General features: G+C 42.3%; 1 protein-coding gene across 2 annotated transcripts in view; it reads left to right on the forward strand.

Annotated features, from left to right (window-relative positions):
- Positions 1-27,244, forward strand: part of SMG1 (SMG1 nonsense mediated mRNA decay associated PI3K related kinase) — an 87,620-nt gene that overhangs the window by 36,711 nt on the left and 23,665 nt on the right. For both annotated transcript variants that reach the window (XM_084818603.1, XM_084818604.1), the window contains exons 22-41: positions 528-692; positions 1,126-1,280; positions 2,579-2,724; positions 3,137-3,338; positions 4,733-4,842; positions 5,011-5,158; positions 5,569-5,728; positions 11,827-11,947; positions 12,388-12,636; positions 13,135-13,419; positions 14,355-14,499; positions 16,308-16,443; positions 18,623-18,853; positions 18,971-19,148; positions 20,562-20,723; positions 21,534-21,751; positions 21,939-22,093; positions 24,069-24,291; positions 25,229-25,475; positions 26,725-26,954. In XM_084818603.1, coding sequence (XP_084674729.1) covers positions 528-692; positions 1,126-1,280; positions 2,579-2,724; positions 3,137-3,338; positions 4,733-4,842; positions 5,011-5,158; positions 5,569-5,728; positions 11,827-11,947; positions 12,388-12,636; positions 13,135-13,419; positions 14,355-14,499; positions 16,308-16,443; positions 18,623-18,853; positions 18,971-19,148; positions 20,562-20,723; positions 21,534-21,751; positions 21,939-22,093; positions 24,069-24,291; positions 25,229-25,475; positions 26,725-26,954 — 3,666 coding nt within the window. The remainder of the gene's footprint in view (positions 1-527; positions 693-1,125; positions 1,281-2,578; positions 2,725-3,136; positions 3,339-4,732; positions 4,843-5,010; positions 5,159-5,568; positions 5,729-11,826; positions 11,948-12,387; positions 12,637-13,134; positions 13,420-14,354; positions 14,500-16,307; positions 16,444-18,622; positions 18,854-18,970; positions 19,149-20,561; positions 20,724-21,533; positions 21,752-21,938; positions 22,094-24,068; positions 24,292-25,228; positions 25,476-26,724; positions 26,955-27,244) is intronic.

The following is a 27,244-nucleotide window of genomic DNA, read 5'->3' on the forward strand; positions in this document are numbered from 1 at the left end:
ACTGAACTACAGTCCATCCCCTCCAGGTTGGACTCTATTTGCCCTGGATGTCTAACAGGCATAATTTTTCCGAACATTTCCCATGAAAGAACATTGTCCATGACAGTAGTACTTCACGGTTGCCGTGCAGCTTTAAAGCTGTTGGAAACTGTTCAGTTCATTCACTTCTTGTTTACTTGAAAGCTGTGCATTCAGGTCAGAACTTCAGCTGTTGCACCTCTATCAAACAGATTATCAGTGTTTAATTTTTCAACCTAATCTGTTTTTTAACATTGCTGTGTTAATTATTAACAGACTGGAAAGGTTGTGGTGCGTGAACTTGCTTTGCATAGTTTTGGTTCTACAAGGTTTCTGCTGTTGAAGTGGAGGGCGGGGGGGGGGGGAAGCATAAAAATTAAGAAGAATTTTGATATTCCAGAATTATTAGGGAGAAATTGATAGACGTAGTGCAAATTATTCTGCAGTGTAGCTATGTTCTATTGAATAGATAAAACAAAAATGAGCTTTCTCCCTCTCTGTTTCTGAAGGTTATCAGGACATTCTTTTATACTAATCGGCAGACTTGCCAAGATTGGCTAACTCGAATTCGACTTTCCATCATGCGTGTTGGATTATTGGCTGGGCAGCCAGCTGTGACTGTCAGGCATGGCTTTGATTTACTGACAGAAATGAAGACCAATAATATCTCTCAGGTACTGCAGTTCTATACCAAAAATATTTCCACAACGTTAATTTTATCTGAGTAAACAAGAGTGGTTTTAATTCATAGCAAACTGATCCATCCTTTACCTGTCTTTGTCCCCCATTGCAAAGTAACTGTGAGGTACATGACAGAGAATGATCTGCTTAGGAATCTCAACCCAAGTTATTGTAGCTTTGTCAATTCCAAAGAACAAAAACTTGTTGTTCCTGAATTGGAGCCAGTTACCCCAGTCTTAAAATGTTGCTTGTAATGGGTTGCTAGGGTGGGGGAGATATGATTACTACAGTTCAGGGATTACTATAAAAAGCATTGCTGAGCACATACAAACCTGTACATGAGTATAAAAGTGTTCTGTGGATTGGTATCATGTTTTACTCTAGGTTATAACTTGCACTATCTGTTTTTTCCCTTCCTGGTACCAGGGAAATGAATTAGAAGTAACGATCATGATGGTGGTAGAAGCACTCTGTGAGCTTCATTGCCCTGAAGCAATCCAAGGAATAGCTGTCTGGTCATCTGCTGTTGTTGGAAGGTGTCTTGCCTGGATTAATTCTGTAGCTCAGCAGGCGGAAGGACGGTAAATTATTCTATGCAAATGACTTGGCTGAGAATATGATGTGGTTTGCATGTAATGACAAACCATGGTCTGATTAACCATAGTTCGTTGAATTGTCGGTTGTCATTACGTGCAAACTCGGAACTATGGGTTAACCATGGGTTGTTAACCACGAACAACCCACAAAGAGAATCCATGGGTTGTTGTTGGGTTGTGAACTGTGGGTTGTTTAAACCATGGATTTTCATTCTGTGCACATCTAGAATCATGGGTTGTTTTGCCAGGCTACAGAGGCAGCAGGCAAGAGCAGTACCCCCCTCCTGTTATATGCCAGTACATGCAGTTGGGATAGAGGGAGGGAGCAGATGAAATGTGGCGGGACAAACAACCCAGGACTGAGAAAACAAATCATGGTTTGTTTGATTGTCTGCCAGACAAATCTTGAGTAGGGCAACAAACCATGGTTTAAATAAACCATTTGTTAGTGTTAGGTATATATTTTGATTGAAGTAAAAAACAATTCCTCCCCCCGTCCTTTTGTGGTCTCTGTACAGCAGAGATGGGGAACCTGTGGCCCACCAAATGTTGTTAGACTAGAACTCCCATCATCCCTGACAATTGGCCATGCTGAAGTCAAGTGGTATAACCATCTAGAACTCTGATCAGGACGTTGGTGCTCCTCCCCCTCCCCTCATACAGGAAGAGTTTTTTCTCTCTGTGCTTCCCTTGGAAGCTGTCAGTTGGAGTAAATCACATTCTGTCTTATTGAATATTTAATAAATCCTTGCATGCCCCTCAGCTATACCTTCCTGTCCCTTTGTCTTTTCTATCCAAGAATCCCTGCTTGGAAGGACAGGGAGAAAAGAAGAATGGGCAAAGATGAGGTCTCAGTCATGTTCCCCTCTACTGCTGCTGCCACTACTGTCATCATCACCTCCCCTTTGCCTTCCTAATTCACAGAGAGAGAGTGTGAGACATGAGCATGGGCGTCTTCTGTCCCTGCTGTGTTAGTTCTGAAAGACAAGCAGGGAGGGAGAGATGGAAAAGCTTTTGAGAAAGGGAATTCCCTTGTTGATGAATCTTTCTCACTTGCTCTGAAAGAGAAGCCCAGAATTATGGAGCAAATGGCAACTTGGAAGGGTGTGGGGTACTAAACAGCACCACTTCACAGGCTTGATTGAGCCTCTGGTCTGTTTGTTGCTAAGACTTACTATGAGCTCTTCCCATTGCTACAGAATCAGAAACGTTTACTGTGGAATAGACTATGTCAACATGCTACTTGACATTTTGCTAACTTCTGGTACTTAAATCTTTTTAAGGTTTGAAAAAGCTGCTGTTGAGTACCAGGAGCATCTTTGTGCCATGACAGGAGTGGATTGCTACGTCACAGGTTTTGATAAATCTGTTTTGAAGTTGGCCAACTCAAACAGTGGCAATAACGCCAGCCCCAAGCACTCTCTAAATGGTAAGCATTATTATAGGTAGCTTAGATTGATTTTTAAGGTGGTTTGACCAACTGGTGGCCTGTGCGTTCCTCCCAACACCCTGATGCCAGAGTATGAGGTGTGGCATCGTTTACTTGGCAGGCGCCCCTCTTGTTACCCGGGAGAACTGATTTCAAGGTTAGGAGTGGTGCTATGCCTCCAGCTAAGGAGGAGGAGCAGGAGAACTTCACGCTGTTTTCCACCTTGCAAAACTAATGGTTGCAATGGCTCTGTAGGTACAAATTAAAAAAAGCAAACCATCTCCCTGTGCAAGGATCCTACCTTTGTCTGCAAATAAAAGGAGCTTGTTGAATTAGGGTCTCCATCTTAAAAAATGACATCGTCGTGCCAAAAATTTGTCGGGCAGTGATATTTACATTTTTACTTCTGCAGGGGATTTGCGAAAAACAGTTCTGGCTAAACCGAGTGACTCTTCACCTGAAGTCATAAATTACCTGGGTAACAAAGCTTGTGAGTGCTATATCTCCATCGCTGACTGGTCTGCTGTTCAAGAATGGCAGAATGCGGTCCACGACCTGAAAAAAAACACAAGCAGTGCCTCGGTCAGTTTAAAAGCAGACTTCAACTACATCAAGTAAGTATCGTTGGCCTCTGCAGTTGCCACGACAACATGTTTCAGCTTGCTGGACCTGCTTGAAACAGGAGAAAAGGGAAGCCAGGAGAGCAGGCTTGCATAGCTGAGGTGAAAGCAGATCAGAACTGTTTTTAATTTGAAGGCCAGATAATTGGGCAGTTCCAAATTGGGGACCAGTGCAGAGCAGCCGGAGAGAGAAAGTGGCCCATGCAGCTTACCCAATCCTGAGAGGAAGGTGATGTTGGGGAGATGCCGCTGCTTCTGCTTGGGCGCTGCTCCCGTTCTGCTATCTCTGGACTAGTTGGGGGCATTTAACCATCGAGGCCTCTTAACAACCCCTCTCTATAATTCTGGGCTGTGGGGAAAAAAGACCGCATGCCCCCCAACTTGGTTGCTGGGGTGGGGGAAGAGGCTTTAGTTGCCCCTCCCCAAACGATTCCAGTACAGTCAGGATTGTGGTTTCCCTGCTGCTAATGGTGATGGAGAAACTGATCTCAGTCGGGATTGCTTTGGGGTGGGAGATTAAAGCCACTCTTACCACCCAGCAACCTTGATGCTGCCGAGATCGCTGGGGAAACAGTGGTCTCAGAGGGGATCGGTTGGGGTGGATGAGGCTTTAACCACCCCTCCCTCCCTCCCTCCCTCCCTCCCTCCCTCCCTCCCTCCCTCCCTCCCAGCAAGCCCATCACAACGGGCATGGAAGGGAGGTTTATGCCTTAGCCCTGTGTGCTGAGATGGGGGTGCGGGGATGGGGGGAGAAGAGGCTGTGTGTGCATAGACACATCTGTGCGGCCCCTCACCCGGCACCACATGCAGTCTTTGGGGCTGAAAACATTTCTGCAGGGGATTGTGGATGCCCTCTTCCAATTTTCTTCTCTAAAGCCTAAGTCCCTGTCTGATGCCAAGCACCACCGCTGTTGGGATTCCAGCCTTGAGTAATCCGTTTTAGCTAAGTTGTGGCAGTGGCATTGACTTGGGTGAGACGTGAGGCAGACCTGGGTGAATGCACATGCTTTAGTTCCCATCTTCTGACAGCTGCACTTTTGTAATTGGATTGTGCCGGTTCTGCTGCTGGGGTACAGCAGCCACTGGATTCTGCCTCCTGGCCTTGCCTAGGTACCAGATTTTTTTAAATTAAAAGCTGGCAACCTTCTCATCAAGTCACTTAGTCATGATAAAACACAGAATTGGGGTGGGAGGAGGACCTTTCTTTTTGCCCCTGAACAGTACAGCTACCGTTCTTGAAAACGAATTAAAATCAAAATACTAATGTTAAATTAAGCGACTGAAATTCTGCACTCTACAAACTGCATTTACATCTTGTGGCTTTTTTAGTTCTAATTTTAAGATAGTCATTAAGATAAAATAAGGTATGCATTAAACCTTTGTTACAGGTCTCTAAGCAGTTTTGGATCTGGAGAACTTACAGAATGTACAGAACAGCTAGAATTGCTTCCAGGGGAAGACATCAACCTGCTTACTGGAGGAGCAAAAGAAAAAATAGGTATAAATTAAAAACTGCTACACACATGACGATTCCTAAGGACTTCGTTTTTAGTCCGATTCTTGTACATTGGTAGTTTTATCTTGGTATATTGTGAGGGAAAAACAGCATGAAGGATAATGAATGTTAACAACTATTGATACACTTATATGTTAATAACCTTTGTAGATATGAAGAAACTCCTTCCTAACATGCTTTCTCCTGATCCAAGAGAACTTCAGAAAGCCATTGAGGTTCAATTATTGAGAAGTTCAATATGCCTGGCAACAGCGATTAACCACATCGAGCAGGAACAAAAATGGCAACCCATTACTGAGTGAGTTTTTAAAAATGCTAATGTGGTAGTTGTGGAATTGAGAAGAGAGCACAGGAGTTTATAGCATGCTCCTCTCTCTGGGCAACTTCAACTGAGGACCACTTTCTTTGTGTGTGGAGTTCCTCTCTTTCTCCATCCCCCTGCCCCAAGATAACTAGCGCTGTCTACTCTGTTAGAATGTGAGCTTTATATCTCACGTATATTAATATTCAAGATAGGGTAGAATGATACCAAGTTAAATAGACTTATACTGTTACTAATCTTACACCAGTATTGCATATTTGTACATTTTATATTTTTATAGCCAAAAAGGCCATTGTATTATGAAATTATGTGTATATATAGATTTATTTCATATTTAATTAATTATAGTCACCTGGATAAGTGACTTGTGTAACCTTTTATTTCAGGAACCTTATAAAATACTTGAAACAGACTTCACGAATTGCCATTGGACCTTTAAGACTTGCCACCCTGACAGTGTCTCAGTCTTTGCCAGTATTGAGCACGCTACAACTGTACTGTTCATCTGCTTTGGAAAATACAGTGTCAAATAGGCTTTCCTCAGAGGTATGTTTCTCTGCATACACAAACATTTCATATATTTACATAATATTTATATATATTGGCTCCGGATCCACATACTCACATATGGACTGCTCTGGCAAATGCACAAACTGGTACATTGCAGCTGAGAATTCCATGACCTCATGACTCTTAAACATACATCTACACTTAGGCAATGTGGCTCAAGGTCAAAAACCTCAGTATAATACTTCCAAGGGGAGTAACAACTTCCTACTCCACTATGGGTGTTAATTAACATCACCAAATACCACTGTTGTGTTTGGTCACTGTGCTTATCCTTGTATATGTATAAGCTTTACAAAGAATTGTCATAGATTGGAGAATTTTCCCTTCCTGTGAATTCTCCTTCTACTTGTTGGTCCAGACAGTGGTCCAGACACAGGAGTGTTCTCCTCTTTGCCCACGAGGAGGCACAGTCTTCTAAAATGAAGATAGGCTTGGGAGGTGCTTCTTAGTCCATCTCACAGGCCATATCCATAGCCTTTGTGAGAAACTACTGATTAAACAATACTCTCACTCTTAAGTGGCCCAGCCCAGAACCTCGCAATACATCCAGACTAATCACTTCCAGGGCAGGAGCTGGACCACTCTCCGCCCCAGCAAGTAGAAGGAGAATTCACAGCTAAGGGAAACTCTCTGGATGGGCTCCATACTTGAAGCCCATCCGGTGGTCATAACACTGGGGTGTAACAGCAGTACCCCAATAGCTGGGGGGTGGTGGTGGTGGTGGTGGAGGAGGAGGAGGAGAAAGGCTGGATCACACACTGAAGCATGCTCTGATCAAAGACTGCCTCAAAGGAGGCAAAAGGATCTATTCTGTAGTAAGTAATGAATGTGTGGAGGAAAGACCAGGTCACTGCCCTGTAGGCTGCCTCAGAAGAGGCTCTCTACCAGGGGGGGAAACCTTAGGCCAAATCTGGCCCTCTGGAGTTCCCCAGTTGGTCACACTCCCTTCCCTTGGCCCCATGCCCTTCCCCCCCAACCACCAGTCATTCGGGGGTTTCCTAACTTTTGTGCCATTTCCCCCCCTTTCTAAAAGGTTGAAGTGGCTGTCCTAAGGCTTAGTAACTGGCAGTAAGATCTTTAAGCTACAGTATGCTGGGGGTTCTTTTGTTGTATTTTTGGTCCCGTCCCTTTTGCTTTTGGCCTCACCCATCACTGGAATGCAGCCCTCGGGCACGTCTCCAAAATTAAATTTGGCCCTTGGGCTGAAAAAGGTTCCCCAACCCTGCTCTAGACTTAATGGCCCACGAGGTAGCAGCTCTTCTGAGTGTGAGTGTGCTAGAACCCCAGATGGGGGTGGCTTGCACAGAGCCTTATAGGCCTCTGAAATGCATGCCTTGATCCACCATGCAGTGGAGGTCTTTGAAGCAGGTCCATAGGTGATGACCAGGGAAGAGAAGCTGGCTGGCTGGCTGGCTGGGAGCAGCGAAGTCTCCAACAGATGAAACAGTCCACAACAAGAACCAGTAATCTCCCATGTCCCCGACCTCCAATGGAGCATGATTTGTCTAACCCTTAACTGCCTGAGAAGGCAAAGGGCAGTCAGGTTCCCTCCCAAGGGGAGTTGAGACCAATGCTAGGATGGCTCAGGAACCCCTGAACAGAGAAATGGGGGGAGAACCTGTGCCCTGGGTTCCTTTGTCTTCCAGAGCCCACATGCAACCTGCAACAGGTAGTTGAGGCAGGAGAAAAACTGGCCTTGGAGAGGAAGTGGGAGGTGCCTCCTAGTCCAGTCCACAGACCACATCTTCCTTCATTTTAAAAGATTCTGCCTCTTCATGGGTGGGGTGAAGAACACCTTAGTGTCTGGACCGCTGGATAGTTGCCAGATGGAGAGAATGTGCCTTTCAGTCCTTGCCGTGTGTGTGTGTGTGTGTGTGTGTGTGTGTGTGTGAGAGAGAGAGAGAGATCTAATGTGAGTGATATCGAGTCTGCCAGCTGACGATAACACTTTGCATGTGAAAAGGTAGGCTGTAGTTTATGAAAGCTTATGCCATAACACATCTATTTTAAGGTGCCATTAGATTCTTTTGCTTTGTAGCATAATACTTTGGAACTTTCCATAGGGTGAACATAGGAAGCTGCCTTACACTGAGTCAGACCATTGGTCCATCTAGTCCTGTGTAGTTGACGCTGACTGGCAGCAGCTCTCCAGGATTTCAGGCAGGAATTTTTCCAGCCCTACCTGGAGATGCTGTGGATTGGACCTGGGAATTTTCTGCATGCCAAGAATGTGCTCTACCCCTGAGCCATGGTCCCTTAACCAGCCAGATTTAAGCATAACTCAGTGGTGAAATTACATGAGTGGTAGGATCATAAGTGTGCTACAGGAGGTAAAGCTTAGCCCAGAGCAGCCTGAGTGTGTTGCCTATTAAATAGCTTCACCTTGCAGCCTCTGAAAGGATTCCATAACTTTTGTAAAAGATGTGAATTGTTCCTGGAGATGGAAGGAAAGGCATGAGGGTTCAGTAACAATATCGGCATTTATTAAAATGGTCATAGCAAGACATGCAAAAGTTTTTTAAAATACAATTTAAACAAAGCAGAACGGAAGAAGTGGCCTCCGTGAATCATTGCTGCCTGTTTCTGGCCTCTTAGCAACAGTGAGGATCCAAGCAACTGTGAAAGTAGTTTTCTGAGTCCAAGGAGCCTTGTTTAATTTTTCCTCATTTGGTATGTTTTCCTTTTCCAAGAAAACAAAATTCAATCTATTCTGAGTCTATCCACCAGATGGCAATGCATGCCAGATAAAACGATTCCAGCTCTCCTTTCAAGCGGGCAATCCTTTCCAGGCTTCTGATTTTCAGAACATGGGCGTCTTTCCATTACACTGATGCCCAGGGTTTCCCCTGTTTGTTCTACCTCCAGGACCAATTTCTGAAGAGAGAGAGAAGGGGAGAAAGCTGTAATTAGTGATCTAATTGACAAGTTAGGGCAACAAAATATAGATAAGATACCCTCACAAGTGGAACAGGGAGGAGGAACTATAATCAGATACCATTCCCTCCTTTAGGCAAAAAGGGGGTGAGGGTGGGGGAGAAAGGACATCACATCTGAGACAACTAAGAAAGCTAAGACAGTTCTTTACCCATTTTTCCGAGGAATTGGATGCAGAATCTATGGATCCTTATCCAGCATCAAGCAGATTGCCAGCTCACTTCAGAACATTACCTCCTAGTATGCACCCTGCAATTATTCCTCCATGCTTGGGAGTCCTTGGCCACAGAGCTCTGTGATAAACATAAAACTTAAAGAACACCTTAGTATGCTTGCAACATCACAGCTTCCTGATAAACAGGCAAGAGCCGTCTTTGCCCATCATGGAGGATCCAGCACTTAGGAGTGACTAGACATAGCTACAAGCTTTACCTCCCTCTCATAGGAGAGAATCCAAAAACTGCTACTGGACACCAGCCTCCTGAGATTTCTCAAATCAGTTATCTGTCCCTAGAGCAAATGCTAGGCTGATGAGTTCCATCGATGGGCACATTCTTGGCTCCTGCAATGGCTTCTACTCATTCAGGAGAAAATTGCTCACAAGCTGTCACTGCACAGTGAGTGAACCCTTAAAACTTTTGCAGAGGACTATCCCTTCAGGATCCCCCCAGAGTTTTCATCACCATGGGCACCAGCCTATCTGGTCTTCATCTCTCCAGCAACCCACACGACCCCTGCTACTTCACCAGATACCAGACAAGTGAGGCAAAAGGCATGGATGTCCAGAACTCCCCTTGACTGAGGGGACATTCATTCATTCATTCATTCATTACATTTCTATACCACCCAATAGCTGAAGCTCTCTGGGCAGTTCACAACAACCAAAACTACAAAATGCAGCATAAAATACAATATAAAACTTAAATGTTTAAAATTCCAGTATAAAATTAAAACCAGAATAAAACCTAGCAGCAATGCAGGGTTGCTGGAGAAATAAAAATTTAAAATACAGTAGCAGATTTAAAACAACTGAACTAAAATACTAAAATGCCTTGGAAAATAAAAAGGTCTTCACCTGGCACCAGAAAGATGACAATGTAGGCGCCAGACAAGCCTATCTGGGAAGCTCATTCCATAACCAGGGTGCCACAGCAGAAAAGGACCTCTTCTTGGTAGCAACCCACCTCACTTCCTTTGGCAGGGGCTCATGGAGAAGGACCCCTGAAGATGATCTTGGGGTCCGGGCAGGTACATCTGAGAGGAGACAATTCTTCTGGTAACATGGCCCCAAGCTGTTCAGGGCTTTGATTGTTAATACCAGTGCTTTGAATTGGGCCCGGACATGGACTGGCAGCCAGTGCCAGTGGAAAAGTACTGGCATAATATGATCTCATTGTGCAGTCCCCCATTAACAGTCTGGCTGCCCTATTTTGGATCAGCTGAAGTTTCCAGACCATTTTCAAAGACAGCCCCACATATAACCAGTGTGGTGTAGTGGCTAGAGTGTTGGACTGGCAGCCAGGACATCTGGGTTCTAGTCCCCACTTGGCCATGGAAGTTTACTGGGTGACTTTGGGCCAGTCACAGACTCTCAGCCCAACCTACCTCACAGGGTTGTTGTTGTGAGGCTAAAATGGAGAGGAGGAAGATTATGTATGCTACCTTGGGTTCCTCAAAGAGGAAAAAAGGTGGGATATAAATGTAATAAACAAACAAACAAACAAACAAATAAATAACGCATTGCAATAATCCAGATGAGAGGTTATCAGTGCATGGATAACTAGCTACGCTATCTCTGTCCAGATAAGGACATAAGCTGTTAAAAGGAGCTCTGTGCCACTCCCCCCCCCCCCCCATCCGTCTTCTCCAGATTGCGATGGAAAATCAGAGCAGAACAAGCCTCAGTCATCCTCATAGTCTCTTTCTGGCCATGGCAATTGTGGTTCCCAGAGATCCTCCACATGACACAGGTAGATCTGTGGTTCCTCCCCACTGTAAGAAACCTGTTCTCCTAGGGTTCCATAGTACATCCAGATGTCTGGGTGTACAGAGCTGTCTGGCATCTGAAAAGGACACCTTCCTAAGGCTTGATTATCCACCTGAGGTAGTCTAGTCCCTGCTGTCGTCTAGGAAACTTTCTGCCTTATGTATAAATGAAATCACGTGGCAGGTCTTTTTCTGATGGTGAAGATGTAAAACAACTATAAGTTGGCAGGTGTCGTACTCCTTTGTTTTCTGCAAGTGGACCTTAACTTGGACTTCAAACACAATACCTTACACAGACAGGCCTCAGTTCTCTCCTCTAGGGTGAGGGCATAGGCTACTTGGCTCATACCCTCACCTGACGAGATTCTTAAGAGGGTTGTCACTCATTTGTCTATCCGCAGCGTGCAGACTCATGGAACCCTCACATAGTTCTCAGAGCTCTGATAAAACCTCATTTTGAACCTCTGAAGACAGTATTGCTAAGGTGACAGGTGGCATTCCTCATATGGGTATTACCTTGGTCTGGAGCATCACAGAACACTCTCTCCATCAGGGACCACCTGTGTGTCTTCCACAAGGATAGAATGATTTCCCAGAGAGACCCATCCTTTATTCCAAAAGAAAATACCTCAAAAGAACTACTTCAGAAGAAAAATTTGGAAAATTTCCAAAAGAAAATTTCACAGTTCTCAGAAATTTATCCTACCCTCCTTCTGCCCTAAGCCCTCTCACCCTTCTGAGTGGGCCTGGATATGCTCAGAGTGCTTTAAGACTTACATCAATCACACAAAATAAATCAAGCTGAATTTGGAACTGTACTTTTCACCCTTATCAAACACCTATAGTGGCCTTCCCCAGCCTGGTGCCTTCCAGATATTTTGGATTTCAGCTCCCGGAATTCCTTACCATTGGCCATGCTGGCTGGGTTTGATAGGAGTTGAAGTCCAAAACATCTGGAGGACGTCACATTTCAGAAGACTGAACTATAATGTATTAAGGACTAATTAAGAGATGCATGAACTGTGGCATCTGGATTAGACATAGTTGTAATCTTGAGAGTATGCATACACCCTGTTTTTATTAGAAGTCTGGAAAAAGAGTTTTTTAGACAGCGTAAAGCTCTATCAAGCACTCAACATCTGTGCTTTTTACAGGATTGTCTCATTCCTCTCTTCAGTGAAGCGTTGCGTTCATGCAAGCAACATGATGTAAGACCATGGATGCATGCCCTAAGATATACCATGTACCAGAATCAGTTGCTGGAGAAACTTAAAGGTATATGTATCAAAGTAGAAGCACCTCTTTCTTTTATAGGTTTAACTGGAGAGATACAAAAGCTAATTTGTGTGTGTTGCTCATAGCCTCTGATGTTATATATTTTAACTTTTCTGCTTGTATCAGTTGTTCCTGGGAGTATGCAAACTTACCTTTTCCCAAACTACAGTAGTAAAGTAATGAATTATTCAGACATAAAACTTCTCAGTCTGATTTTCCTCCTTCAGTTAAAAATGAAAGAACAGATTTCATCAGAACCATGAGTACCTTTGTGTTTAAATCAACAATTGTTTCAGGATATATTTTTACACTTTAAGTAAAATGAACAATTTTATGTGGATTCAGTCCAGGGCAATATTGTTCAAGAAAAAATTATGAGGTTTGTCGGAAGTGAATTGCTTTAAAAATGACTGAACACTTCTGACTTTATGTACTTTCAGAGCAAAGTATTCCGGTTAGAAGCCATTTAATGGAATTGGGACTGACTGCTGCAAAGTTTGCTAGGAAACGTGGGAATGTTGCACTGGCTACACGGTTGCTTGCTCAGTGCAGTGAAGTTCAGCTTGGAAAAACCACAACAGCCCAAGATTTAGTCCAGCACTTTAAGAAACTGTCAGCACCAATTCAAATGGATGAAAAGTGGGGCCTTGAGCTTGAAATTGAAAAAACCAAATTGTTATACACAGCAGGTAAGTGCCATATGGTTGTCTCAGATATCAATTCTGAATTTAAGTTTTATTGGAAAAGAATTAAACCTACTTCTTAAAAGGTTTGTATACATGCTAATGTGCCATATGGACCTTCAGATCAGGATGAAAAGTCAAGTTTAGGCATATCAAAATGCTTGTTTTTTACTGTCAGTAAGCCGCCATGCCATATTACGTACTGTTTTTTCTCTGCAGTTTTCAAAAGTGATTTGCGATGGCAGCATGGCTGGGGTGGGGGGATACTATTTGAGAAACACAAGCCCAAATCTGTTTGGGTAGGTGGAGCTAGTAGCATGGCTCTTTGGCTCTTGGCCTTAATTATTAATCCTTGAAATATGACTCTCTTGCTCAGTGGATAACAATAATGGGTTGAAAAGACAGTTTTGTTCTCTGAAACTCGCAGAATTAAAATGGAAGCTTCATATTCAATACTAAGTATGCTGCTAAATTGTTGTTAAAAATTTCACCACTGTTTTTCAGGCCAGTCAACCCACGCAATGGAAATGCTGAGCTTGTGTGCCATATGCTTCTGCAAATCTGCCAAAGCTGAATATGCTGTAGCCAAGTCTATTCTTACATTAGCCAAGTGGATCCAAGCCGAATGGAAAGAGATTTCAGGACAGCTGAAGCAGGTCTACAGAGCACGACAGCAACAAAATCTTGCTGGCCTTTCCACATTATCTAAAAACATCTATAGTTTGATTGACCTGCAGTCTGTTAACACCATTGAAGAGGACTATCCCAGGATTGAAAGCGAATCCACAGGTAGAAAAGATCCTACATATTTTAAACAAGTTTGACATGGTGGTTTCATGCTGTTCAGTATGAGGCAGTATTAATTCTATAGGAGAAGCTTAATATTGCAGAACTACATTTACTTGTAGTTCTGCAATATTAACTGCAGAACTACTTAAGCTGAAAATATTTAACTGAAAAATATTATATACTTTTCCAGTTAAATATTTAACTTTTCAATATTTTATACTTCAGTTGAAAATATTTGGTTTAAGGGATTATTCCAGGCAATTGGAATTCTGCCCCTAAATAGGAACAAGACCACACCACTGGAGAAAGGTGACCACTCACCCCCCTGACTTACACCAGCTGATGCTTTTACCAGTCATAGAGGCTGCAAGAAGCAGGGCTTGTCAAAATCAAATCAGGGAGGCTTATTCTAAGAGGAATCCTTTTTTTCTCCATGTTAATTCATGTTAAGCATTTAAAAACTGACCCACATGTGTCCTGTTGTAGGCTTGCAAAAGCTGAGATGGACAGAAGGTAGAACATGAGTGAACAGAAGGTAGATCAGATCTACTGGTACTTGATTGGATGATTTGCAGTACATCGGTAATAGTTTGGCTCCGAACTGTTTAACAGTAGCAACAACACCCCGCCCCCAATTGGGCTGCTAGAACTCTATCTATAGTAACTCAGATGTAGCTTTGTACTCATGTATTCAGATGAATGGCTCATGGCATGCAGTAGGTAATTGGCTGTGCCCCTGAGCCACCATTTTGCATAGGCCCTTCTCCCCCCGGCCTCTACTTTGCACTGGCTCCCACTGGTGGACCATGAGGTGCTGACAAAAAAATAAAAGTTGATCCTGCAAGCCTGAAGTGTAATCATATCTAATGCATGTAGAGGATCATCATAACATGTAACTTTTTGAAATCACTTCCTGTTTTATTCTCTCACTTCAGTAAACATTGGTGTTGGGGAACCTGACTTCATTTTGGGACAGCTCTACCGTCTGTCTTCAGCACAAGCACCTGAAGTAGCAAAATCATGGGCAGCACTTGCTAGCTGGGCTTACAGATGGGGCCGAAAGGTAGTTGATAATGCCAGGTAAATCTTACTCTCAAATGCAAGGTATTTAACTTGACTATGTTTTAGGTTAATAACTTTAAGCAAGTGGTTTTCAAATTTGAACCACTATGAAGCTTTCTTGTTTAACCTTTGAATCTCTGCTAACATATTTACTTGCTGATGTCTGGGCCTTTGTGGGCTGAGTAAGAAAACTAATAAGCTGGATCTTATGAGCCAAGGAGAGAAGGGTGTCCCAACTATTCCCAATATGGACATCTCAAGAGATGCAGGGGAATGGATTGCAGTGATAGAGAGAACTTACGAACCATTGGCGGGTATAACTGATTTTCTCAGATTTATAAGAAATAATAGACTAAGGAAGGGATGGGGAACCTCTTTCAGCCCAAAGTCTGAATTCCATTTTGGAGAACCACTCAGGCCGCATTCCAGTGGTGGTTGGGGCCAAAGGTGGTGCCAAAAATACCCCCCCAAATCAGCATATTTTACCTTCAGGCTCTTACTGCCAGTAATTAAGCTGTAGGAGAGGCATTTCAACCATTTAGAATGGGGAAAAACTGCACAAAAGCCATGAAACGCAACAAACAATTGGTGGTTGGGGAAAGGGGGTGGGACCAGGGGAAAGGGGGACCCCGGGAGGGCTGAATTTGGCCCCCGGGCCTGAGACTCTCCACCCATGGACTAAGGGATGGTTTAAAGATGGTTCTGACCAGGTCTTAACTTCCTGTATGTCTTCCTACCCAAAATAGAGCTTATTCCCTTAGATACTATGTTTGTCTATCCTGTGCCAAGGATCTTGAAGAATTCGTTAAAACAGGTCAAACTGAGTCTCTTTCAGCTGTGAAAGATATCACTTATGCAGCTGTCCTTAAGGAGGAGAACATTATTATTAAACCAGCAAATAAGGGGTAAGGTAGAGGGATGTCATTTTAAATAACAAAGGTTTATGCTAATGAGATCCTTGGACAACTGTGTAATTAAAAAAATCTTACCTTGTTGAGCCAGTCCAGTCTATTAAATAAAAACTGAACAGATCTTAAGAGGGATTATCCCGCAGTTATATCTCCCTCTGGAAATATCAATTCTTGTTGAATATTGAACCATGTGTTCTCTAAAATCCAGCAAAACATACCCACTGCCAAGTAGATTTACTTATATTATGGGGTTACGGGTGGGTATGGAATGCTTCTCCAAGTACACTGGATTCTTACTGTGAATGGTCTTCGGTCCTATATTAATCACTGTATTGTGTTTTGTGGTTTTAGAGTTTGTTGACTCCGCCTTGGCAGCCTATAACTTTAAAAATACACACAAATAAATAATAAATTATATTCTATAGAAGAAGCGCTATGGATGTGGGGTCTCTTCATCCATGTTTTGCTCATATTGAAGCTTTGATTACAATAGAAAATTAGAAATAGCTTTCAACTACTTTTATTGTTGCTTCAGCTGGAATAGTCCTGTTAATAGTGCTCATAAGTGATTTTACAAAAGGTAGATTTGGCATGTGAAAGGAGTTGCCATAGGGTTCTCCCCTAACTCCAGGAATAATATATTGGAATTTTGATAAACTTTCCAGTTACTTATCTAAAGTTCTCTTGCACTTTGAGAATTGTTGGTTTGAAGTAACAGCAGCGGTCACTGATGATTAGGCAGCACTGAAGCTTGTATACTCAGTTGCTAGTTCTTGTGCAGAGAAGATAATTTCACCTAATGCAACAACTAATTTGTACACTAGCGTATTAGAAAACAGTGTTCGGTGTGGCAAAGATATGTTAGCACCATGCTTATTACTTACTTTTGAAGAGATAAAATATATGGTGTTACAGTCAGGGAGGTGTCCGTCTACTACCAAGAGAGAAATCTGAAGTTCAAAGCCTGCTTCCAGAAAATATTACAGAAGAAGACAGAGAGAAAATCTATGGCATCCTTGGACAGGCAGTATGCCGGCCAGCTGGAATTCAGGTTAGTATAAATGAAATGAATGAAATTAAACTGGAACACTTTCAAATGAAATATTTTCTGAAATCTGTACATGGTTTATAAAGATTTTAAATCCAGAAATTTGCCTTTTTTTTAAACAAAACCAAAGCTAACTGTCAATTTCATATAATTGCTAATTACTAATCATAAGACCAGCATAACTAGGCTGGATACCTACAACATGATGATTTATTTATTAATGTATTCATAAGCCACCTTTCAGGCCCATGCCCACACAAAGCAGCATACCTAGAAGAAAGATACATTAGATAGCATTTTAGCATCGTAGATCTAAACAATACCCATTAGATAAATAGCACAGACTCACACAGTTAGCTACATAAAAACAGTCTCATGGAAAGGCTGCCTGGAAGTGATACATTGTGAAGGCCTGCTTGAAAGCCTCATTCAGAAGGGAGTTCCATAACCATAGGCCCACCACCGAAAAGGCCTTATCTTTTCTTACCACCAACCTTACTCATCTTAATGTCAGCAATATGGGCAGGACCTCGGAAAGGTGATCTGAAAGCCGATTTTAGACATGACTGTTGATTTATTAACATCTCGAATATTAAATACTTGAGCTTGGAAAAAACAGACCCTCCTTCTGTAATTGATTATTTCAATTATGGGACACTGTTTCTGTGATAAAATTTATCAAATTATATATGTATAAATAAAGCAGACAGTGGCTTAGATGATAAATACTATAATTTGATTGCAGAACACAGCTTTCCTTCCTCCTTGCTACTGCTTTTAACAGCTCCTGAGGATTAGGGGATTCTTCAGAATGGAGTTTGATGTGGTATAGGGGACTGCTGCTATGGGAGGTAGGGGATTGGCAGAAATCTCTCTCTCTCTCACACACACACACACACACACACACACCCACCTACCTTTTGTATGAGTGGAATGCTTTCCACTCATGTAAGGCACTGTTGGATCCAAGCCACCGTCTTCTGAGAAAATACAGTAATTTTATATATTTGTGATACTAACTTACAGCAGTGACCTAGCTCACATGTAATGACAACCCATAGGTTGTCAGGGCTGCACGGGAGCAACAACAAACCATGAGTTAAAACTGGGATGTTCCTCACTCAGCAACCCTGAGTTCTAGGTTCCAACATTGCAGCAAACAACCCAGGAACAGGGCATGCCCGGGTTGTTTTGTAGTCTGGAAACAAAGCGGAAGCAGTGAGCGGTCATGAGACAACTTGCTCGTTCCTGTGCAGTCCTGACAACCCACAGTTTAAAAAACCCATGTGTTATCATTATGTGCGAACCAGGTCAGTATATCTAAGCTGAACTAAGTTTGTGAAACCAGTACCTTTTTGATGTCCAATTCAAAGGAACTAGAGAGCAACCCAAACCAAGAGTGGTATGTAGTCCAGACCCTGTTTATTGCTTCTAGCTCTTACATGCGCCCTTTGCAAATGGCCCCTGCTCTAGATTATAAAATGCTAAAAGATTACTAAAGGAGCAATAGGCAAAATCATGTCACTGGACTGTCACGTGTAGCTGATAGTGTAGCCATCATGATAGTGTAGCTATCATGCCTCCTAGGATTAGCTACACTAATCCTAGGAGGCATGATAAGCAGAGATGGACTGAAGGAGAGGAGAGAGAAGAAACAGGTGCTTTGGAAAAGAGGAGTTTGGGGTCTAAGAGAGAAGCAGGCAAAGGGGGAAACACAAGACTATAGGAAAGGAGGATTGGAAATGAGTGGTCCAGGGGAATGGAGAGAAGGCCAGAACTGGAGGTTTTATCTTGAGTTGCATTGCTAGTTTTAAATGTTGCACTGATAGCTGCCTTAAAAGCCAGGACGCAAATGCTTTAGGTAAATAGTCTGTGAGGGAAGCTGGGCGAAAAAAGTGGGCAAAAGTGATACCACATGAACAGAAGCTGAGAGAGATGTGTGAAGCTAAAGTTCACATTGATTTACATCACCAGCCAAAACATTGGTTGCAGTCTTATTTTATAGCTTGATTGCTTACCACCCTCAGTAGGTAACCTTATGATAATATTTCCTATGAATTTAATACTCTTGCACCATCTTCTCAATACTTTTATGTGCTTTGGGAATTCGTAAGCTGCTATGGAGTGAGACGGGAGGGAGAAAATAAGGGCTAATATTTATTTTTGTTTAACTTGCATTTAGGATGAGGACATAATCCTTCAGATCTCAGAGAATGAAGATAATGAAGAAGATGATATGGTCGATGTCATCTGGCGTCAGTTATTGACGAGCTGCCCCTGGCTTTCAGACCTTGATGAAAACTCAACTGAGGGTCTCATCAAAGTGTGGAGAAAAGTTGTAGACAGAATCTTCAGCCTTTATAAACTCTCATGCAGTGCCTATTTTACTTTCCTTAAACTCAATGCTGGTCAGGTACGCCACACATTTTGATTAGTGATGCAAGCAATGCTCTTTGGGTTTTTTTTTTAAGTCTCTGAGGCCCATGAAAGAAGTTGTATGGGCAGTGAAGTTGTTTCTTTTAATGTGTAGGTTCCTCTAGATGAAGATGATCCCAGACTGCATCTAAGAAACATTTCAGAACAGAGCACCGATGATGTAATTGTTATGGCAACCTTGAGGTTATTGAGGCTGCTTGTGAAACATGCTGGAGAACTTAGGCAGTATCTAGAACATGGGCTAGAAACTACCCCTACAGCTCCATGGCGAGGTATGGAAATACTTACCAGTTTGGAATTCTGTGGTGTTGATCTGCATGCAGATGAAGAGAAACAAAACAGATACCAATTCATAGGCTAGGATTTAAAGAACCATTATGGTTCCACAAGCCAATGGGGGCTTTATGCTTGTATTTTTTGAATAACAGCCCCTGTGCTGCTTTTCAAACTGAGGAATGTTTCACTGTGCATGTGCAAATCCCTTGGATCGTAGTTATGTGCTTTATTTTTATTTATTTCAAGAGTTGTGGAATTATTGGGTCTAGTTTTTTGTATGGAACTGGAGAAGAGTAGATAGAACTCATGGAAGGTGGTGAGCATACAGTAAAGGAAGTATTTATTCCAGGGAAGGATAAGACCTTATGCTATCCGTAGAAAAGGTCATCTTATGTACACGCACGCCACATGCGTACCATAGTGTTCTAAAGCCTTTAACAGAAAATACACACACAGTTTCAGTTGTGGCACATTTCTTTTCCTTCCAACTTTAACGAGCATTCCCCATTGAAGCAAAGAATTCCTCTCCACCCTCAGTGAGATAGTGCCATCTTTTGAAGTTGCATGGGGGCCATCTGCAGACAAATGTAATTGAACCTGCACTTCTCTCCCATTATTTAACAAGTGTGCCTGGCTGCTTACAAAGGGCCTGTTTCGAACACTGCTTACATCTCATGTTACTTGTTCAGTACCTGCTCTTGGGGCTAGGTTTTGAATGTGGTATATCTGTTAGAACACTTGAGCTTTTCTAAGATATAAATTAAATAGTTTAAATATTTCCTTAGGTAATATTGTTAACACTTCAACAATGTGTAAATTTCTTATTCTTAGCTTCAAAGTGTATATGAAAACACTGTTGCATGGCATGATAGGATAGTTCTGTCTCTATGCTATGTTAGCTCTTATTTGCATGAGTAGAATTCTGATTTACATTGGCTTGGATTCAGAGAAGAACTCCTTTGTCTGAGCAGAAGGTACTTCTCCTTTTACAAAGGAGGTTCACTGATTTTTCACCTTCCCAAAGTGGCAGCCTCTCATGCCACATCACATTCCATTTCCCTGATTGACAAGAACAGCTTTTCGGGGGGTGCAAAGGGCTTCAGAGGGAAGGATGAGTCACGAAAGCCTGATTGCTTGATTAGAACTCTGCCCGTTATTATTGGACCCAAGTTGCTGATGTCTAGCAGAATCCTCAGGTGGTAAATTCATGAGCATCTTCGCTCATAAGGAGGAGGGCGGGGGGGAGGTCTGGTACTTGTACTGTCAAGGGATAACATTTGTAATGGTTACTTACATGGAATAAGAGAAAATTTCCATTTCAGTTATCAAATGTAAAAGTGACCATTATGTTCTTTGGTTGCAGTGTATAAACTTAATTCTGTGCGCCATCCACTTTTATCTTCATAAAGGTATTATTCCTCAACTCTTCTCGCGTCTGAATCACCCCGAAGTATATGTTCGTCAGAGTATTTGTAACCTTCTTTGCCGGGTAGCGCAGGATTCTCCTCATCTTATACTGTACCCTGCAATTGTGGGTACTATTTCACTTAGCAGTGAGTCTCAAGCTTCAGGTATGTTTGATGGGCACATTTTGAAGTCTTTCATTCCTCAAGGTAGTTGCCATTTGTGTTTATCAGTATTCCACTTTGTTAATAATGTAAGTCATTTTGTTGCTGAATATGTTGGACAAATTACCAGCATTACCACCCCGCTTGTAGGATTTTATTGTTGGCATCAGTTGGGGTGAGTTTGTGGCCAATATGTACATGGGGATGTTGTCTTGCAATGATTGTACATATCTTTAACTACACTGAAAGCATTATATTTAAACGAAATATAATATTTAAAAAACTCTAATGGGAGAAAACGTGAACAGACCAGTGAGGGTTGAGCATGCTTAAGTGTCCACGGAATGTTCGCCAACTGTTGTAGTGGCAGAGGATGGAATAGAGTATCATGGAGGAGGGCAGGGCTGACTTACCTGGACAATGAAGAGGAGCGCTCTGCATTGCAACATTTTGTTGAGGAGCCCACTTCTAAAACATAATCAGCTTTTAGTCAATTAAAAGCATGGCTAAGCATTTATACTTTACCTGTCTTTAACATTTTTGCAATTATTTTCCCAGATTTAACTTCCATAGATGAACTGGTTTCACCAAACCCGTGGCTCCCAGTCCCGCTTAAGCATAGCTTATCTTCTCATACAGAAGAGAGTCATTGGTGTGTCCTCCACAGACTTGTGTCATTTTGAGAGTTGTTATACATGTTGTCATCAAGGGCAAATTGCTACAATTCTGGGCGTAGTTACTGTATGGCAGCATCTGGCAGGCCATTGAATTTTGACCTAACAGAAATAAAGGTGTTTTCTCTTTAAAACCTAGGGAGCAAATTCCCCTCAGCGATACCTACGTTTCTGGGCAATATTCAAGGTGAAGAATTATTGGGTGGTGAGTGTGATGGGGGAAGCCCTCCAGCTTCTCAAGAGAGCATAAAGGACGAGCCAAAAATGGGATTAAATGAGGACCAGGCGATGATGCAAGACTGCTACAGCAAAATTGTAGAGAAGTTGTCAACTGCAAATCCGACAATGGTATTGCAGGTATAATTGGATCTGCAGTTCAGTCTTAGTCTTTGCAATCAAAGGGCGCACAGTCAAGTGCTTACATGCTGTGAATTTATGCGGGAGGGAATCCATTGTACTTACTTCGGGAACTGCATCTTTAGACATTTGAAACTGCTACTGCATAAGTAATGTTGCACAATAAATATTTTTGATGCCAATCCAGGTTCAGATGCTTGTAGCAGAGTTGCGCAGAGTCACTGTTCTTTGGGATGAACTTTGGCTGGGGGTCCTTTTGCAGCAGCACATGTATGTCCTTCGACGAATTCAGCAGCTCGAAGATGAAGTAAAGAGAGTCCAGAACAACAACACTCTACGCAAGTAAGCTTTTAACAGAAGTGCGTCGAGATACGTGTGGCCCATTAGAATTCTTCCCTTTGAGAAATTGTAGACTCATAGATTTGGAAGCGACCTCAAAGGTCACCTAGTCCAACACCCTGCCAGCACAGGAAATTGTTGGGATTGGATTGTCCTTCCCCTTCGCAATCAACACTACAAAGAGACAAAGCTTCAGGCTAATACGACTTTATTTGCTAGAGGCTAGCTTTTCTACAAATGCAGATTCAAGGACGCTCTCAGACTGCCTCAGGCCTTAAACAACTAATCTGCAATCTCTAATCAGAGGAGATGAACCAGAGAGTAGTGAAGTTGCCGACAGCGTGCCTGTGAACCTCATGGCCAAACTTGCTTCGCAGTGATGCCCCTCCCTTAGGGTGGCTCCCTCCTACATTGGCTTCCAAGAGTGGCTGTCCTGATGGAGCATCTGAGCCCCGTCCCTAACTTTTCTCGCTTCGCTTTGCCACACACTGTAGCATCTCTCAGGCTACGCCCCTCTTCCTCCTCGGAAACTTGAGTTCTCACAGTGGTGGGAGGGAGCAGCAACAGCCTGGGCCATCTGTTTGTCAAGGCCTTTGGAGGAATCTATCCAAGCATCTTGGGGCTTTAGGGAAGGTCCCTCCCCCAGGCTCTGATCTAGCTGTTCCACAGGCAATCTGATTCAGAATCAGATTGCCTGTGGGGCAGTCTGGCCCTCCGCCACAAAACAGTTCTGCACCCCTGGTTTAAAAACTCTAATGAAGGAGCGCCAGGTACAACTTTTTAATGGCAGGTGTCTTAACATTGTATCCTGAAAACAGGGGCCTTATGAAAATGGTCCTAAAGTGCTCATTGCCTCTACTTCAGCAACGTACCAGCAGAATCTTCATTGGAATAAATGACATATGTGCCACTGGAAGAAAGTGAGAATCGTAATTAGAGTCCCCTTACAGAATATAATGTGTAGAGGTGGGGACAAATTGCTGATCATAATAGGATTTGAAAAATAATTTCCTTTCTTCTTTAGATATCTTCTTGGTGTTTAGAAACTAGCAAAATATGCTTGCTTTAATTGCTCTTTTCAGCTACCCATTATGAATTATTCAAAATCAAATTCTCTGTGTAAATAGTACTTCCGTTTCCCCCCATACTTCTGCTGTGAACATTAGTTGGTTTTGCGTCTGGTTGAGATTTTTTTTAATAATTTGTATCATGCTTTAAAAATAACACGATGGCTCACAAAATAAAAAAATATTGAACAAAAATACAACAACAATTAAAGCAGTGTCAACAAAAATTAGGGATGTGTTATAAAAATAATATATAAGAGCAAGAGTGTTGGACTAGGAGCTGGGAGATCCGGGTTCTAGTCCCCACTCGGCCACAGAAGCTCACTGGGTGACTTTGGGCCAGTCACAGACTCTCAGCCCAACCCACTTCACAGGGTTGTTGTTGTGAGGATAAAATGGAGAGGAGGAGGATAATGTAAGCCACCTTGGGTTCCTTGCAAGAGGAAAACAGGCGGGGTATAAATGCAATAAATAAATAAATAAATAACCTTGCATATTTTTTAAAGTCTAGAAGTAAGAAGGGAGGAAGCTTGATGGACTTCCTCAGGAAAGGAATTTCACAACTGCAGAGCCACCACTGAGAAGGTCCTGTCCCTGATACACGCCAATCTGATTTTGCTAACAATGGGCCAGAGAGATTTTAAATAGACCTTAAAGTAGAATACTTTCCTCCTAAAAATAATTAGACATACTTTTAATGGTAAGCCACTTAGGTATTAGCTCCTTTGGAAGATCATGGCTGCTGCAATTCTTTATACACTATTTTTATAGCAGTATGTAGTCACAACTTGCTATAAGTTTTGTGATGGAATGCTAGTCAATAACATTGCATCATGTGAAAATACAGGCACTGATCACGTCAGCATTCCTGTAATGCAAGTGATACTTTCCCCAACCTCTCTGTTTTTTAGAGAGGAAAAAATAGCCATCATGCGTGAAAAGCACACAGCCCTAATGAAGCCCATTGTATTTGCTCTGGAACATGTGCGGAGCATCACTGCAGCTCCTGCTGAAACTCCACATGAGAAGTGGTTTCAGGACAACTATGGAGATGCAATTGAAAATGCCCTGGAGAAACTGAAGAACCCATCTAATCCTGCAAAGCCTGGAAGCAGCTGGATTCCTTTTAAAGAGGTACAGTATGCATTGTTCCTAGCTTGCCAAGAATAGGTGAATTTGAAGTATTTCTGTCTGCTGCATATGAATAAAAAAACCTCAGTGTTGCTATTGGAATTCAGAATATTGGAGAATTCATTCAAACTTGCAAAGTTTTTGTGGTGAATCTCTACCCTGGGTTGTAGAGAACTTAGAGAAAAGCAACAGAAAAATGAGCTACAAATTGCCCTAGTTTTTTCAATTTTCATTTGTGTGTGTGTGTGTGTGTATGTATGTATGTATGCATGCCATACAAGGAGAAATCAGGCTTTATAGCCCCAAGATGCTCTCAGAGCAGTTCTGTAATTTCAAAGTAATGTTATGAACTCTTATAATTTCAGAGTAACTTTGATATTTGTGTGTTTTACATTAGAGGGTATTATTGTGCATATAGATTACCCCAAAAAGTATAGCCTGTAATTCTGCAATGATATCCACAAATGTAGTCTTCCGTCTTTTTAATATGTATCAATGCCACCTTAGGTGTTAGCTCTACAGCTATATCAGTTTGTTGTATGCAGCATATTTCCCATGGAAACTGGAAAAAAATTCACAAGATGCTTAAGATATGCTCTTCTGATGGAAATGTTTGAAAAATATATGCTTATTAGGAGGTTAGATTGCCCATGCCAGGATCTCTTAGCAGCAAATTAAGTGAAGAAAAAAGAAATAGAACTATTTGTAGGGTGAAAGAAAGAGAACAGCAGCTGTTTGAAATTAGAAACGTGAGCAGGCACCCTCTGTAGAAATGCCTGCCACTTCCTCGTCATCTGGTCCATAAAATTAGGCAGTTGACACCTGAGAGACAACTTCACTTTGTTAAATCCTTTAAAATTTGTATATTGACAGACTGGAACTATGCAAGGGTTTGTAAGCCTCATCTTAAACCTGTCTTTTTTTTTTTTTTAAAAAAAAGGTAATGCTCAATCTTCAGCAGAGAGCCCAAAAGCGTGCCAGTTACATTCTGCGTCTAGAGGAAATAAGCCCCTGGCTGGCTGCCATGACCAACACTGAAATAGCTCTCCCTGGAGAAGTGTCTGCCAGAGACACTGTCACGATTCATAGTGTGGGGAGCACCATAACAATCCTGCCTACAAAAACCAAACCCAAAAAGCTCCTCTTTCTGGGTTCGGATGGGAAAAACTACCCATACCTTTTCAAAGGTAAGACATTTATAGCTTCTCATTCACTGAAACTGAATATCTCTTTTGGAGGATAATCACTGGACATATTGGATTCCTTTCTAGTTACACTATATCCCTTACACGTGTAGTGGCAGAGCTTTGCAAAATACTTCTTCCCCTCTGATTGGAGCCCCTCCCAGTTTATATCTTGCCCCCACTTAGAGGCTTGGAACTGCCCAGATTAGAAGACTTTTCTTATGAGCCCTCCCTTCCCCCTTCTTAGTCAAGCTGAGTTTGGGGAAGGACAAAGGGGTCTTAGGGGAGAGTGGAGGCAAATCCTTCAGTGTCTGCAATTATTAGTGAAAGGCTGGCAGTTGAACCCAGGCAAGTCCAATACCCCCAAAGGCAGGCTTTTTGTCTTAAGATCAGTGCAAGGAGTGCTGCACCAGTTCACGAGCAAATAATAAAATACACATACGTGCACACACAGAAAATATTTAAAACCCCAAAAGGGGGCACAAAAAAGATTGTAAAAAGATTGTAAAGGAAAAGGCCAATTTAAGTAAATCATTTTGGCTGGAGGACGGGGGGACGGGACTTAGCACAATAAATTGATATAATAAAAGGTGTTAATGCTCATAAGTATGAGGAGGCATTTCTTCCACGTACAATAGGTCATATCCTTGGGTGTTGAAGGGTTGTGAATTATTCGCTTTATCTCTGACATAAAAAAGTATAGCCCTGGCGATTAAGAGATAAAAATGAGAGGAAGAGAGAAGGCTGAAGTGTGTGTGGGACAGGAACTCAGAAAACTTAGGGTGGCTGGATTGGGCTGGAGGTTCTGTCCCCTGCCTAGCTTCCTGTCACTTGTACGCTATGTTGCCTCATAGTTGGATGCTTCCTCCTCTGTCATTTCCAACCTTTATCCTTACCTGAGCTTGTTTGTTTCTCTTTCTTTCAACACCATCTCCCTATGCCACAGAGCAAACTGCTTTTGAAATTGACAGATCTTCCAGAAATACCTTGTGATGTGACATGGGATGGGAAAGTCAGCACTGTGTCCGTGTTTACTCAAAGCCCGATCCATTGAGTGGAGGTCTTTTGGTTAGGCATTGTCACTTCTTATAGGGAGAAGTCCAGTAGCTCAAATTGAGAGCTTTTGGTTTTTCTTGTGAACAGTTGCCTGGCTTCCTTACAGCTCCTTCTTTATGTGGCCCAATTTTAGTCTGAAAGAAAAGAAGGTTCTATTAAGTCATACATAACTCTGTGTGTCTACTTTTCCATGTAGGACTGGAAGACCTACATCTTGATGAACGGATCATGCAGTTCTTATCAATTGTTAATACAATGTTTGCCACAATAAATCGTCAGGAGACACCCCGTTTCCATGCCAGACATTATTCTGTTACGCCACTAGGAACAAGGTCAGGCCTGATTCAGTGGGTGGACGGAGCCACTCCTTTATTTGGACTTTATAAAAGGTGGCAGCAGCGAGAAGCTGCTTTACAAGCACAAAAGGTAAAGTTGGAATTACATGTTATGTGGGTGGAAGAGTTTTTAACATTGTAATTAAGGTTTTGGAAGTGGTCTTTGTCATGGATTTGAGAAATGGCATCCAGAAGTGCTAGGTTTGTTCCTGCTTTGAAGGCTGACAAGGCAAGAAATAAAATGGGGGCTGTTAGAATAAATAGAAATTGTGAGTTAGACAAAAAAATATGGTCATAGCAATAAATAGGGCTAATATTATAAAGGTTAAAGTGTAAAATGTATAGGGATTGGTTAGAAATCTTGAGTTTTCCAAATATACT

This window comes from Heloderma suspectum, chromosome 12 (assembly GCF_057233095.1).
Source record: "Heloderma suspectum isolate Gila_16-S chromosome 12, 16-S_ref, whole genome shotgun sequence".
NCBI classification, from domain to species: Eukaryota; Metazoa; Chordata; class Lepidosauria; order Squamata; family Helodermatidae; genus Heloderma; species Heloderma suspectum.